General features: G+C 42.1%; 1 protein-coding gene across 3 annotated transcripts in view; it reads left to right on the top strand.

Annotated features, from left to right (window-relative positions):
• The window catches only part of SUDS3 (SDS3 homolog, SIN3A corepressor complex component), a 76508-nt gene that overhangs the window by 21756 nt on the left and 40094 nt on the right, over nucleotides 1-14658 (top strand). Inside the window, exons 11-13 of one of the 3 annotated variants that reach the window (XM_040619862.1) lie at nucleotides 5414-5498; nucleotides 8253-8338; nucleotides 8423-11639. In XM_040619862.1, coding sequence (XP_040475796.1) covers nucleotides 5414-5498; nucleotides 8253-8338; nucleotides 8423-8696 — 445 coding nt within the window. In that variant the 3' untranslated portion in view covers nucleotides 8697-11639. Of the gene's footprint in view, nucleotides 1-5413; nucleotides 5499-8252; nucleotides 11640-14658 lie in introns of those variants that run through there. The other 2 variants (XM_040619863.1, XM_008707712.2) reach the window with 2 other exon arrangements.

Genomic DNA, 14658 nt, shown 5'->3' with positions numbered 1-14658 from the left:
ACCATGTTAGTTAAATTAAATGGTTTTCTTCACTGTAGGTGCTCTTTGGGTTCTCTGATAGGCTCATGTGTGCTGTGAATTTCTGAGATGTTATCAAGTATTATTTATTTGACCCAGTGTACCCTTTTTTCATTCATCATCCTACTATATGAGGGTTCCAGGAAACATACGTGGGGGAATTGAATCCTAAAACATTATCAGTTTATGTTAAAGACAGTTTTTTCTTTAATTGGTATTTGTATAATTTTATTTTTTAGATGCATGTGAGTATATAGGTATGTTACATTAGCTTTTTTAATGTGCCAGAAAATATTTGAGAATAAAGACAGTTTAAAATCTTCAGACCACCAGCATTTCCATCAGAAAGGAAATTGTAAAGCAGTGTGAGAAGACTTATAAACTCATTCACTTATTCGTTCAACAGACATTTACTATCGGCACTGTAGCCCCAGATTCTGCTAGGCGTTAAGCCACCCTGGGTCCTACCTCCTTGTGACAGCTCCTTTAATTCTGACATATTCTTTTATTCATTGTCCATATGCAGGCATACTCAGTTTAAGTCATGGTGGACACATTTGCATTCTGGATTTCCACTTGTTTGTATGGAGAATGTTTATCTGAGGTTATTTAATGCTGTGTAATTATCATTTATGATGGCTCTCATTTTTAATGATCTTTTGAGTTTGAATGTATTAACCCAAAGTTCCAAAGTTAGAGTAATGGTTATTTTGAATTGTTTGAGCTTTGTTAAAGAAGAAAAATCCCAAGATTAATTGATTACCTTAAAATATTATCCTTCTGAAGTTGGCAGAAATGCTTAGAAATCTAGTCATTCCTGAAATAAATCCATTCCACCAAAATATTAGGTTACAGTGAGTTAATAAGCGGGTGGTGAAGGCCGCCTCTGTGAGCCTGATCTTAGTGACTTCTGCCCCTCTCATCTGACTATTTGGCTTTCTTCAAAAAGGCCAGTTAGTGTATCTTAACATTGCTTATCAGAACATATTGCCACTAGGTGGCAGGCCCTAACAGCTCAACACACTGAGGGGGCAAAATAAGATGAAAAATGTTTCTAATAATGAAAGCCAAATAACCTTTAAAGATCAAGCCCGCACATAAGAGCCGTCTTCAAAAACGATGAGATTTATCACTAACATTTTTACGGATCTATGAATCTTAAAGCTATGTGATATTTTAAATGGTGTTCATTTTGTAATTGCGTTGCTTCAGATCTTCTTTCTAAGGCTTAGTTTTTAGACTTTGAGACTTGTCTTTAGGGTGAAAATGCAGTAAGATAAAATTCTTGTTTTCCTAAAGAAGGGATCCACGATTCCTGGTGTTTCATAATGTAAATAGGGTGGTCACGTTTGCTGTGCTAGACCTGAGCATTTTGAGTGAATTTCGCTGTCTTTCTCACAGGGCTGCAGAAATTTTGAAAGGAAGGTCTCTGGGAGGATTTTCCTTTTTCGGTGAATTTTAAGTTGCGTATTATTAAATATGGAGACTGTTGTTTTCATCTGTATTCTGTATTTTTCCTTTTAGCTTTGGCAGTCAGTTGATGACACATTTGTGGGAAGGTGGGTCTCTCCTTTCCCTGCCACATTTGGAAAGTGTTCATGGGGTTCCTGGCCCACGCCCTGACCAGTGCATAGCTGGCCTCATCTCTCACCAGTCTCAACTTGATGTTTAGCCTTTGTGTCCTGTCAGTTAGGAGGCTTTCATTCTTCTCTTTTGCCAGTCACAGCCTGTGGCTGGGAGGGCGAGTGAACCGCTCTATGCTCTTTCCAGTGGTGTGGAGTATTTGGGTACAACGGTAGTTCTGGCAAACGTGTTTCATTGAGTTTTAAATGACTTCAGCAAAATGAGTGTGATTCAGGCTTCCCATCTTGGCATGAACACTTACCAAGCTACATTTTATTTTGAAAGATAAGCATTTTCGCTTTGCCTTGGTCTAGTAGTGCTTTTAAGGCATTTTATGCCCTGCTGTTAGGTTTTCCTCACATTTTGATTTGGACTAATGACCCTTCTTAGAAAGTACCACAAAAGTAGCTGGTATTTTAAAATAACTACTGATGGTGCCGGTGATCTCTCCCCACTTTAAATCTCGGGCTGCTAATGTGACTGAGAAAGACTGTTAAGATGGTGAATATTTACAACTGGTATTGGGACTCCTTGAGGTTCCAGAGCTGTAACATGGTATTCAGGTTTTTTGGGAAATGAAACGTTAATATCAGGATTCCCAGTAGGATACAAAATTAAATTAATTCTACCCCTCCTTTTTGACCCACCTTTCGAAGAAATTGCTTTCTTCCATAATAGTACTGTTGATTCTAGTTCATTGGGTTTAATAGTAGAAGCAAAGCTCTAAGAGCTCATTTGTTGGGATTCCCAGGTCAGGATTTCCATTAGTAATAAAGTAATAAAGTCAGTTTGACTTTTGGGGCTTGTTCTCTGAGGCTATTAAACTATTTTTTTTTATCTGAGTTGCAGCTTATAAAATGAGTTAATTGGCAAAAAAGTGATAAACTACATTTTTAGCTCTATTGTTGCTGCTTTTTAACAGTTTTTATGTCTATATTTTGAATTCTCTCCTCCTCTTTTATTAGTCTTTAGAAATTAAAAAGTAAATTTGTATGTTAAGGTTGTCCTATACTTTTTAGTTTCATCTTGAAAATATGAACACTAATTTCTGAGGATTTTTTTTTCCCCAGAGAATTCAGATGGTTGAATAGATTTGATATCCAGGGATAACAGTTCCTCAAGACTGTGTTGTGGTGTGTGAGACTCTGGTTCAGGAGGGTCTGAGAATCCGTTGGCTTGGAAGTGGGTTATTTTGGGAAACACGCTGGCCAGCTCTGCTGTGGAGCAGATGGTGACCAATGGTGGACATTCAAGCCACCACCATTTGGTGACCCCAAAGCAGGCAGATTTGGGAGGTGGCCAGATGCTCAAGTCCCAGACCACCTCTTGGCCGGGGGGGTGGGGGTGGGTGGGTGGGTAACAGACCAGATCTCATTGTTTACTTCCGGTATTCATTTTAAAGCCAGTCAGAGGTGTTGGGGTTTGGATTCTGCACACATTTGAAGGAAAATGCGGCACATCTCATGAGAATTGTTTGACTAGTCTCCCAGAGTTAGCTGTTGTCTTTGAAGACATTAAGTCGTTAATTTTAGCATCAAGTTTTGTTTTTACCCATCTTTGTTATTTAGGTATTTTCCAGACCAGGATTTACTTAATTTTTAATGAGTAATACCTGCTTATTTCAGAAAGAAGAAGAAAAAAGAAAGCATGTGATAAAAAGAATACCATTCTTAATTTACATTTCATATTTCTATAAAGTTGTAATACACTTTTTATTATACATCTTAACTATGTAACTTTAACCAATTTTTTCTGTGTGCGTATGATACACATAACATGCATATGTGTTTTTATAAGAAAGGAACGTGATGGACATAGATTTCCCCCCTCCACTTAGCAGTATATTGAGCATGTTTCCACACTAGTAACATACTCCTTCACCACACTGTGACCTTTCTTTATTAAAGTATTTAGGAAATAGTATCAGAATGACTTGAGGCCAGGTGCATGCTTTGTGTCTTTATTTCTTTAATAACTCACGATCCCCATAGAATAACTTCAAATGTTCTCCCGCTCTGTAATTTTACTCTAACCATCACTTCAGATGTTACTATTCACATAGGAAAGTTGGCTTAGATGTGGGAGGGAAACTGGAATTTTTGAGTCACGCTGTGAACTAATTCAGCCTTTCCTCATGTACTGTATACTTCAGACCTTGTGATATTACATATTTAGCATAATGAAGGTCCCCTGACCCAGTTTACCAACTGATCTCTGGCCAAAAGCAACTTTAAAGCTGAGTCTAAACCAATCTCGCTGTTCTAATTGCATTTATGATTCGATTTCTTTTAACAGTGTTTTCAGGAAGTAAATTGAGTTGGAAACCTGAGTTTTCAGCTCCTAAGTAGCAGGTTAAAGAGTGCTTAGAACCTGGATTGGAAAAAGCTCATTGTGGGAGTAAAGTACATCTCTTTACTGTGATATCCTGGCAGTAGATTATTTCATTATACCAGCAAAATAGTCTGCCTTTTCCCCCCACAGAAGTAATGATAAAATGCAGTACTTTGCTGGGAGATGCATTTTGGTAGAATTTACATGAGTTAGTGGGTCTGTTTAGCCTGATCTTTGCAGCCAGAATGAACCAGAGGTTATGTTCCTGACTGACAGGGCTGGCCCCAGTCAGGGCTGCCAGCAGCAGCCTGGTGCATGTTTCCAGCTCTTATAATCCAGCAGCTGTTCCTTCGTCCTGTGGCAGCTGCTGTTGTCTCATTTGGGCTTTGGCCCTGACTTCCTCACTTTCATCCTCGGCCTTATCCCTGAACTTGTAGAAGTTGAAGGTGGTCCTATGCTACAGGGTGAGAGGATGGCTACTGGGGCTGAAATGGAGTATCTCTGTGGTCTACTCCATGCAAGGCAACTCTCCTGATGGACCAGGCCACATCAGATCCCCTGTGGTGCACACCCTGACACTCAGAATGTGTGATTACTCAGTATTCTTCACGGCTGCTGTATTTGAAGCTGTGTGATCTCAGAGACCTTGTTCCTGTTCACTGTCCACCTCCAACCTCCAGCATCCTCAGTGCTACACAGGAAGTGATTAATGAGTATTTGCTGAATGAGTGACCAAAGAAAGAATTGAATTTGGCCTGCCTTCTTGTGGATGACTTAAATTGGACATATTGAAAATAAAATAACAGATTGTTGAGTGTTTTGGGATGGGTGGAAAGTGGGAATAGGTTATATTTTTTGACTGAATTGGGGTATATAGTCCAAATAAAAAGTAAATATGAAGTTAGCTTCCCAGCCTTTCCCTTGCCTCCTTTTTCCCTCTGCAGAAGGATCAAGGAGTATAAGTTTTAGATTAGGAGAAGATTAGGAGGCCATCTGATGTAATACAAGGATGGAGGCCTTCAAATTAAACCTGAAATCCAGACTCTTCCTCAAATGTAAATTAAGACTTTTAATTATATTTTTTGTTGTGGTGTTTTCTTTCTTCCCTTTTTTCCTTTCTTTTTTAAAATTGGTGCCTTTAACAATACTGTGTTATTGACTTAAAATTTGTTAAGAACATAGCCCTTATGCAAAGTGTTCTTTCTACAAAAGAAAAAATAACAGCAACAAATAATTCTGATGAAGAGGGCAGGAGGAGACTTTGGGAATAGATGGATATGTTCATGGTGGTGATGATTTCACGGGTATATGTACCTATCCCCAGACTCATCGAGTTATAAACAGTAAATATGTATGGCTTTTTTTTTTTTTTTAATGTTAGTCTTATCTCAATAAAGTGGTTAAAAACATACTACATAAACTTGTGTCTTGTTTCTGGCAGGTACCACAAGAGTCAGGCCATCTATCTGGAGTCAAAGGACAACCAGAAACTGAGCTGTGTGATCAGCTCTGTCGGAGCCAATGAGGTAGGGGCCGAACTCCCTCCCCCCTCAGGAGAGCAAAGTGTGACAAACCTGCAGTACAGGTGTTACCAAGAACGGACAGTGGAATCGTGTGTCATGTGTGGGTTAGGATCTCAGTCAGCACTTCCCGACAGAAATTGCATGGAGACAAAATATCCCCGGAAATCCCTTACTTTGCTTGACTAACAACAGGATATGGATTTGTATATTCCTGATGGTATTGGTGAACTCCACATACAGTCATTGAGTTGGGAACCACTGAGGGAGACTACAGGAAAGAACAGAAGGCAAGTCTGTGTGATACCTGTGTGTTCAGATCCTGCTTTGTAAGGTAACCGTGCACCGACCACGGAACTTGCTTGTGGAGCATACTCCATCTTCCTTATTTCTCTAGAGCTTTCGTGTGTACTAAAAGATTTGTTTTGCGCCGTGAAGATTTAATGAAGCACCTGGCCCAGGGTCTGGTGCACAGTAAGTGCTCAGTAAATGGATGCTGGCCAGGTCTGAGCTACACACTGCTCCTTGCCTGTTCTCTTTACAATCTGACACGTCTTGTTGTGCCTCTTCAACAGTGAGCTGCCAGGCTCTGGCCCTCAGATATTGGTTTCCTTGAGTCTCTCCTGTAGGATAGTGACTGGTTCTAAAGTCAGCTCAGAGGGTTATGCTCCAGGATAGGATGACTGGCGAGTGAGTTCTACGATGGGCCCTTCTTCATTAGGGGGATGTCGGCAATGTGTAACTTGTATTGTTAGTAGTTTTAAAAAGTTTAAAACTTTAATAGCTAGATTGGCTTGATCTTTTATCAGTCCACAAATGTCTGCCAAGAAATTGATTTTTATGTGTCTACCCTCTGTAACTTATTCGTGCCAGTGCACAGTAAATCTAATGAAACTGGATTATGAAATAACTTAAGCCTCTTCCATTCTCCTAGCTTCCTGAATTGAAAATGCCCTCAAATGTGACTAGTTTGCAAAATGATTGTTTACTCCGAAGTTAGGGAGAGCCTTCCGGATATGAATGTCCTTTCTCTCTGGGCTTGGGGTCTGTGAGTCAGCCCAGCCAAGCCAGAACCAGAACAGGGGATCTGATGGAGAGACATGCTGTTTGTCAGCAAGAGGTGTTATGACTTCACAGCAGAGCCTTTGTGCCTGGCCACATGGCCTCCTAGGATTCAAACCTAACTTCACAACCAGTGCCTCATCCTCCTTGGTGACACTTCAAGATTTTTCAGGAAAAATAGAAATGCAAGATATATTTTTTTCTCTTTTGAAGATTGTCATCTTTTGACATAATAGAGTGTCAAGGAGGTCTGACAAGAAAACGGTGACACTGAGACATGTCACCTGGAGGGGAGAAGCCTCTGTGTATCAGAGCCATGCAACTCTGGTAATGGGAAAACATTTCTCACTTCTTGGAAGGATTCTAGCTGATTTTTCAGGTCAAATTCTAAGTGACACTGGAGCTAGTTGGCCTTGGCATAACCTGACATCAGTCACATTTGTTGAGTGAGTCTGAGCCTGTTGGTGACTCCCTGTTTCAGCCTTTCTTGGGGTCATTTTTCAGTTTAAAGTGCTTCTGCAAGGTCCTTAGAGGCTCAGCTTCCTGTGAGGTCTTTAACTTTATTTTTAACCAGTGTATTTGAATTTAAAGTCTCTCTCTTGCTAAATAACCACATTAAAGGAGTTGAAATGAGACTGAGAACAAACACTTTTAAAACCTGAAAACTGGATGGGGGAGGGAGAAGATAGGTCCGTAGACTTCTGCTTGCATGTGTGGGTGGGATGCAGAACTTAATCATGCTTTTGGCCCCATCTGATTGCACATTAATTAAGCGGATGAGGAACAGGTGAGAGGAAGAGTCAGGGCTGGGTGAGTGGACAGGAGCAAGCAAGGGGTTTTGACAGCAGGCACCAGAATTCACATCGGACAAGTTGACTCAGCCTTCTTCTTCTATAAAATGGGGGTGAGGATAGTGCTTCGTAGGGTTGTTCTAAAGATGAAATAGCTCAGGTGTGTCAGGTGACTGAGGAGGTAGCTTTCTTCCCAGTCCTGGCCACAGGGATGACACTTACTGAGTGCCCTCGTCTGCTCTGGCGGTCTCCCTGCTGCCAGAGCTCATTCTCCATTCTACGCAAGAATGCATCTGCCCTGTGAAATGTCAGACCTCTGATACCATCTGTGGGAAAAGGATATGGTCAGGAGGGAAGGGCTGTCTTAAGCGAATTTAGCCTTCTGATGATCCTAATTGGGCCTTAGCTCACTCATGGGCTTTTTTTTTTTTTTCCTTGTTATTTTTTCCTTCTTTTTCTGCCATGACCATTAGCCTTAATTGCCAGGAAACCAGAGTAGTGAAAGACTATGATATGGAAGTCCCTTGGGGCAAGGAAAATATTTCCAAATTTGATTGAAAGTTTATATTCATGAATATATGTATTTTGAATGTTGATAATGCTGTAATCAAACCAAATCAAAAAAAGTCCTTAAGATCAAGGCAAAAATAGAACCTGAGATCACTGTGCTTTCCATTTTCTTAATTAGAGGTGTGAGAGAGGGAGAAGGAAGGAGAAAGGAGGTCCAGGGCTGACGCCTGCTCTACACCAGAGGTTTCCTGTAGGGGGGCCCGCAGCCTGGCAGAAGGAGGTTGCCAGTTTTCCGCCCACACCTCATTCATGCAGGTGTTTTGATGCTCTGGAAGATTGGCTCCGCAGTGTTCACTGTAGCCGCTCTCATCTTGTTCCCTTTCCTTCTCTCCTGCAGATCTGGGTGAGGAAGACAAGTGACAGCACCAAGATGAGGATCTACTTGGGCCAACTTCAGCGCGGACTCTTTGTGATCCGCCGGAGGTCAGCGGCTTGACTTTCTACAGTGTTCTTCTTCCCTTGACCTTTTTTCTGGAGTGGTTTTTGGTTTTGTTTTCTTCCAAATAGAAAGTTTTTAACCTGGGAATTGCTCCTTGGCCTTGGAAACTGGGGAGCGCTGTTGTGGATTCTGCGAGGTGCTGTGGTGGCAGCCACTCAGTCTTCGCGTTGCTCCTTCCTGCCTCGACCTCTTCCAGCCAGCCGTCACCAAGAACTCTTGCTTTGGGGAGTGTCGCAAGTTCGATTTACTCATTTCTTCATTTTTTTTTTTGCCTATACTTTGTCTTTTTTTTTTTTTTTTAAGCTTCCTTTGAGTTTGAAGGGACTTTTTTTTTTTTTTTAATTGTCTTTAGGTCTTTCTACCAGGAAGGGATACACTCTCCATTGCATTTTCATGTTTTAAATATGATTAGTGGATCACGTAGCTCTTTCCCTTGTTGAGCCCAATTCACTGTTTCCCCAGAAGCTTGGGGCAGAGGTCCTAGCAGAAGGAGATTAATTCTCCTGGCTCTCAGCCTTCTCTGAGAAATAAATGCCTTGTGTAACATCTGGCGTATGCCATCCATTCCACTGGCTGAGCGACAGAAAAATTTGCCTGGGTGGCTACGTGCACTGAAGTAAATGGGGTTGGGGGAGGGGGCATCTCATGCTCCGAAATGTGCTGAAGGTAGCACATTTTAAGTGTTATTTAATGCAAGTGGTTTATCAGACACATTTGTTCTAGCTCAAGCCGGAACAAGTGGTCATGTCAGAAGTTTTTATTTCTAATTCATTTCTGTTCCCTGCTCTTAAGGAGATGAAGTGGTACTGGTGCTGGCCGATTATCTGGGTTATCTGTTGTAGGTGGGAAGGGGAGACTGACCGGGCGGTCATCAGTGATCTGTAGACTGTCACTCATAACTCCACTTGCGCTCTTGTCGCCGAGGCTGTTACTGCACACGGACTGTTTCGAGCCCATAGAGCCTTGTTGGAGCCCCCAGCCTCCCAGGAGGTCTGGCCCAGGCTGAAGACAAAGGAAGCTCTGCTGTGGCCACCACCGAACAAGGGAGTCCTGGGGAAACAGCCTTCCCCGTGCTCCCTGCCTCCTGCCCCTCCTTTCCAGCCTTGGAGAGATGATTTGCTGGCAGATGGGGTTTTCTGTATTCTAGCTGCCACCGTAGGATATTTAAAGAATTTGGGGTTAGAGCAACTGTGTTAGCATCTCTGTGGGAAATCAGTAGACCTTACACATCCTAAGAAATCTTTGTATGTCATGCCCTTGGTCTCAGGTGATTCTCTTTGTGTCGTCTCTTGATGTATACACCCAAAGCAAGTTGGGGGGCCATGACGACAAGCGAATCACCTTCTTGTAAGTCCTGGCTTCAACAGAGACCAAACCTTACTGACTCAGAGTAAAGACTTGTACAGATCTGTTTTAGTTTTAATTTATAACCCACTCCCCCCCGCCCCCGGTGTTGGAGTCTCCTTTAGAGAATAGGGTAAATGATGCTTGTTTATTTAGAGTTGCCTGGGTGTTCTGTGCTTCTTCCCTGCCCGCAGCCCCCACTATGATGATTACTGGAGTGAACCAAGTCCACAGTAAACAGGGCCTTCATCTTTTGCTTCTTCGTGACAGCCTTTGCTCTATGAGAGGGCCTCTGTTGCTTGAATTGTCGCTGTGGTGTGTGTAATGTGCCATAATAGCAGGTGGCTGTATGTTCTCCGCTAGTACCCTGTGATGGAAATTTAGTTACAGTATGTGTGGTCATCACAGTTTTGTTTTTATTTTTTATTTTTGAGTGATTGTCTTATTTAGCTTCCTAGCAGTACACCAAAGTTTGTTGGTCTTTTTTTTTTTTTTTCTTTTGGAAAGGCTCGTGTTGATAACTACTGGGGATTCAGCATCACAGCAACAAGTTGCCTTTGTTTCTGGCCTGCTCTGGTGGCACCTCTGTGCTTTTGTGAAGTTACTCTTCATGTGAAGACCAGAGTATGGGCACTTTGGCCTCTTCTCTTCTGTAAATTTTAGGGTGATGAGGCCATGCTCTGCCTCGGCCACATCGCTGCCTTCTGCTCCTCAGTATCCTCTCAGTCCCTAATCATGACTGTGGGAATGAGGGCAAGTGGGGAGTAGACTTGAGACACAGCACAGTAAGTTGTACTCGTAATCTCAGAAGCTGGAGTTTTTTATTTTCTCACCCCAGAGATGAAAAGCCAGCTGTTCAACCCCTCTGGCAGGCCCCTGCGGTGACCAGGGGTAGCAGAGCCCCCTTGTTAGGAGTTGGAGGTGCTTTTGTGATGGACAAACACAGATTTTGATATTCCTGGACTAACAAGGGGGTGGCTTTTAGCCCAGGTGGCCATTCTTATTCCAGAAAGTCTTTCTCTCTCACCAGACAGTAGGGTACCACGTGCATCCCCAAATTCAAACTGTTTCTTGCAGGTAATACTTTGAAAAAGGTTGGTCTAGACCACTGTTATGAAGAACCTGTACATGGTGTTAATCTGATCAAGAACTTGCACTTGGGTTATTCTGATCAAGAACCTATATGTGTGTTTTGTTGGAGGCACCTGCCTCAGTATTATACACAGTGTTTGCTATGGCTATGTCCCAATATTTATTTTACCTCTGCTTGGGGGCTTTGTGTTGCCTTCCCTACCCTCTGCCTCCCTCTCTTCCAAAGCCAGTGTCCTCTTGAACAATTTCCAGATTTCTGTAGCCATACCAAAGCCAGGATGTTTTCATTCGTTTGGATACCAGTATTTATGGATATCTCACTACCTAACTTAATTTTTTTTAAAAACTCCGAACTGAGTCCAGTATAAGATCCCAGAGGCTGATCTGCAAATCAAGCTACTTGTATTTGTGTGTGAGACCCTGTGTTCAGGATTGGGTGACTTTTCTAAGAGAAATATTGGGGGCGGGGTGGGGTTGGTTGCATTTTTTTTTTAACCTAACTTGGGGGTGGGGGAAATCCTGTTTTTTTACAGTATTTTTGTTTTTCTATTAACATTTCCTTTTAGCCTTGAATTTTTACTAAATCTCCTCCTGACTTAAAAATCTTGTTTCTAATCTGAGAATTTGAAATCTCGATATTTAATGTTACACCAATTTTTCCAAAGAGTTCAAACCAATTTAATACCAGTACATGGTAAAAATTTGCAGCCATTTCAAGCAGCTGGTAGGCTTTTTATATATCATTATTAACTGGTATCATTAAATGTTCTGAGAGGTGACTGTAAAATGTAAAAAGTATAGGGTTTTGTTTTTTTTTTAAATAACAATAAACTTTCAAAGACAAAACCAGCATGTAGTCTGTGTGATATGCTAGATACTTGCTTGGTATGAAGAGAAAGATATGGAATGATGTCAAAGACAGGCTTTCAGTTTTGTAAAGAGCAGTCTAGGAGTGTTGACCCATAAATGTGGTGTACTCTTTCCTTGTTGGAGAAGATAAAACCATCTCATTAAAAACAGAGTCAATAACCTTGACCTTAGATAAGAAAAACCTTAGGGTAGACTTGTGTGATTGAGGAGGAGGTTGTCGTTTGGTACTCTAGAGCACTGCTTCCCAATTTTACCAAAACAAAAAAAGCTGTATTTCTACAGCTCCCTGGTGGGTACTGAGGCGGCTGCTCACTGCCACAGGTGGTTGACCTGGCGTGCTCACGACCCGAGTGTGGCATGCCCACCGTGAAGGGCTGCTCTGTGCTTTGGGTGTTGGAGAAGGGCAGTTACTATTTTTAACTTTTTTTTATTGTAACCTACCATTTGTACAGAAGAGTATTCAAATCTTCATTGTAGAAATTGAGTTTCCTCAAAGTGAACGCGTCCCCGTCATCTAGATTATAAAGAGCATGACCAGCACCCACACCCCCCCAGCAGGCTTCCTTCCGGTTGCTACTCCTCACTAGGGTAATGGCTAGACTGATCAGTTTCCTGTGTTTTAATCACCTTAACCTTCAAGCTCTTGAGCTGCTGCGTCCTTTCATAGTTGTTTGGAAGAGCCAAGTGCTGGTGGAGGAGGCTAGGAGCTGGCCAGGGATGTGAGAGCTGGTAGCAGAGGATGTGGTGAAATGGGGGAGGGGAAAACCCTTCAAGTTAATCCTGTCCCCCTCCCGCTTGTCACCAAGGTGAATGGGGCTTGCCCTTCATGTTAATATCCCCTTCCCGTGAGTTCTTTGTGTGTGTCAGGCACTATACTAAACCCTTCAAGGCAGGTGTTCTCTCATTTAATCCTTGTAATGATCCAAGTACTAATACTCCCAATATATTTATTAATATAATTTGTTTATATATGTTATATTGTTGATGTATTTGTTAACACAGTCATTCTAAGACTTAATTCTCCCATGAAACCCAGAGCTCAGCATTGTGCCTGGTCATAGGAAGTGCTCGGTAAATGTTGTCCAATAACATTGTAAAATGATGTGCGGAGACAGGCGGACTGGTGAATAATAAGAGCTCCAACCCTAGGCGCTGTGCCCTTCTCTTTTATTGTCTCATCCAAACCTCATAACAACCCTGGAGAGAAGACACTGTTGTTACCACCAGTTTTCAGAGAAGGAAACAGATTCCTTTAATCACAGGGGATGGTTCAGTAATTTCTCCAAGGTCACACGCTGAGTTGCAGAGTCCCAAATCTTTCACATTCCAAGCCAGGGTTCCTAACCACTGCACCGTGCAGTCTGTTCCCAGCCCCCTCTGTTAAAGTTGCATTCAGTGTTTCCACCTTTCTGCAGCCCTTCCCTGGGAATTTGTTTTTATCTGCTCTCACCTCTTAACATACAGAGTCAGCAAATTTTAGAGGTAAAAACACTATTATTTGCTAGGACCCTATCCCCTGCTAGATAACTTGGGGCTTCTCCCTTGGTAATGGAGCCGAGAGAGTCCCAGTTGCTCGCCAAGAGGCTGCTTTCCTCTGAAACGGTGCAGGCACGAGTGCCACAGTTCTAAAACCAAGGAACCATTTAGAATGTAAAGAGTGCGCTGTCTTGATGGAGCTGACTTTATCTAATAAGCAACATGAGAGCCTTTGGAGGAAAACATGTGTCTTTTTTCTTTTTTTTTTTTTCCTCCAGATCACTTTCTTCTTCCTGCCTGCCTTGTCATCTCTAAGGAGGGGTAGGAGCCATTGAACTGGTTTCTAAAAATGTAGATGGAGAGCAGGACATCCTACATGTGGCTGCTCTCTGGATGTCGGTGGACCTTTTCATGTCATGTCTTGCTGTAGAGTCACTGAATGACAGAACACACCAGTTCAATGTCACCCGCTTTAAACTGCCTGCTCAGCTCCAACCCGCAACCGTATAACAACCAAACCCAGGAGAGAGGCAGTCTGTGGAGAGAGGCAGGAATGAAAGCAATTTCTAGTCTCTTTCACTAGTGTTAGAGACGCCCCAAATCCATCTTGGGTAAAGCTGAGCACTTTTCCTGCTTTTATAAAGGAAACGGTAGATGGAATGCATTAGAAACATGGGCACCAGCTTACTCTCTTTGGACATAATAACGTGGTGAGAAATATATTAGCTTTAGGAATTTTAGTGTTTGCCAGACTAGATATTTTTGTGAATATCTATGGTTATTAAGACTAAAAGATATGTATGTTTAGGAGGATCCCTGGGGGAATGAGGGTGATAAGATACAGCATAGGTACCTAGATACTTAATCCGTTTACCCATTTTCCCTAATCTGTGTTTGCTCAATTCTCTGAAAGATACAGATCTATAAAATAACAAAATTCACTTTACTGATACGGGAAGACCAATAATCAGAATCTGAAAGATTTTCTCCCCTGTTTCTCAGAAGCTGGAGACTCAGCAGATGCTCCCCGTCTGTTGGCGTCACCTGGCTGTTGTGAATGGGTGTGGGGTCAAAGTAGGCAATATTCCAGAGCCCTCTCGGAAAGCAGTGCCCATGGGGAATAAGCAGGTACTGAAGTGGGAGGACAGTGGCCTCAGTTGGCAAATCCCTGCAGATAGTCAAGAATCATTTTATTTCAACATTGATTCTTTTAATAAGTCTTTGAGTTTTTGCTAAGATGCAATGTGGCATAGTGGCAGTGTGGTGAAGCAAAAGCTTTGGAATCGGTATTTAAATCCAGCTTTGCTGCTTCAATTAACTAGCTGCTGTGTGACTTTAGGCAACTTAATCTCTCTTAACTTCAGTTTCCTCATCTGTTCAATCATCCACCCCAGTGTGTGATTTTGAGGATTCTGATATTAACGCATAGAGCACTTACTATGTGCTAAGCGTTTTACCCATGTTAACTTACTGAATTCCTTAGAATAATCCTTATAAATCCTGTGAGGTAGTTACTATTACA

This window comes from Ursus maritimus, unplaced genomic scaffold, assembly GCF_017311325.1.
Source record: "Ursus maritimus isolate PB19 unplaced genomic scaffold, ASM1731132v1 scaffold_33, whole genome shotgun sequence".
Lineage (NCBI taxonomy): Eukaryota > Metazoa > Chordata > Mammalia > Carnivora > Ursidae > Ursus > Ursus maritimus.
This window is presented reverse-complemented; position numbering and strand designations above follow the sequence as displayed.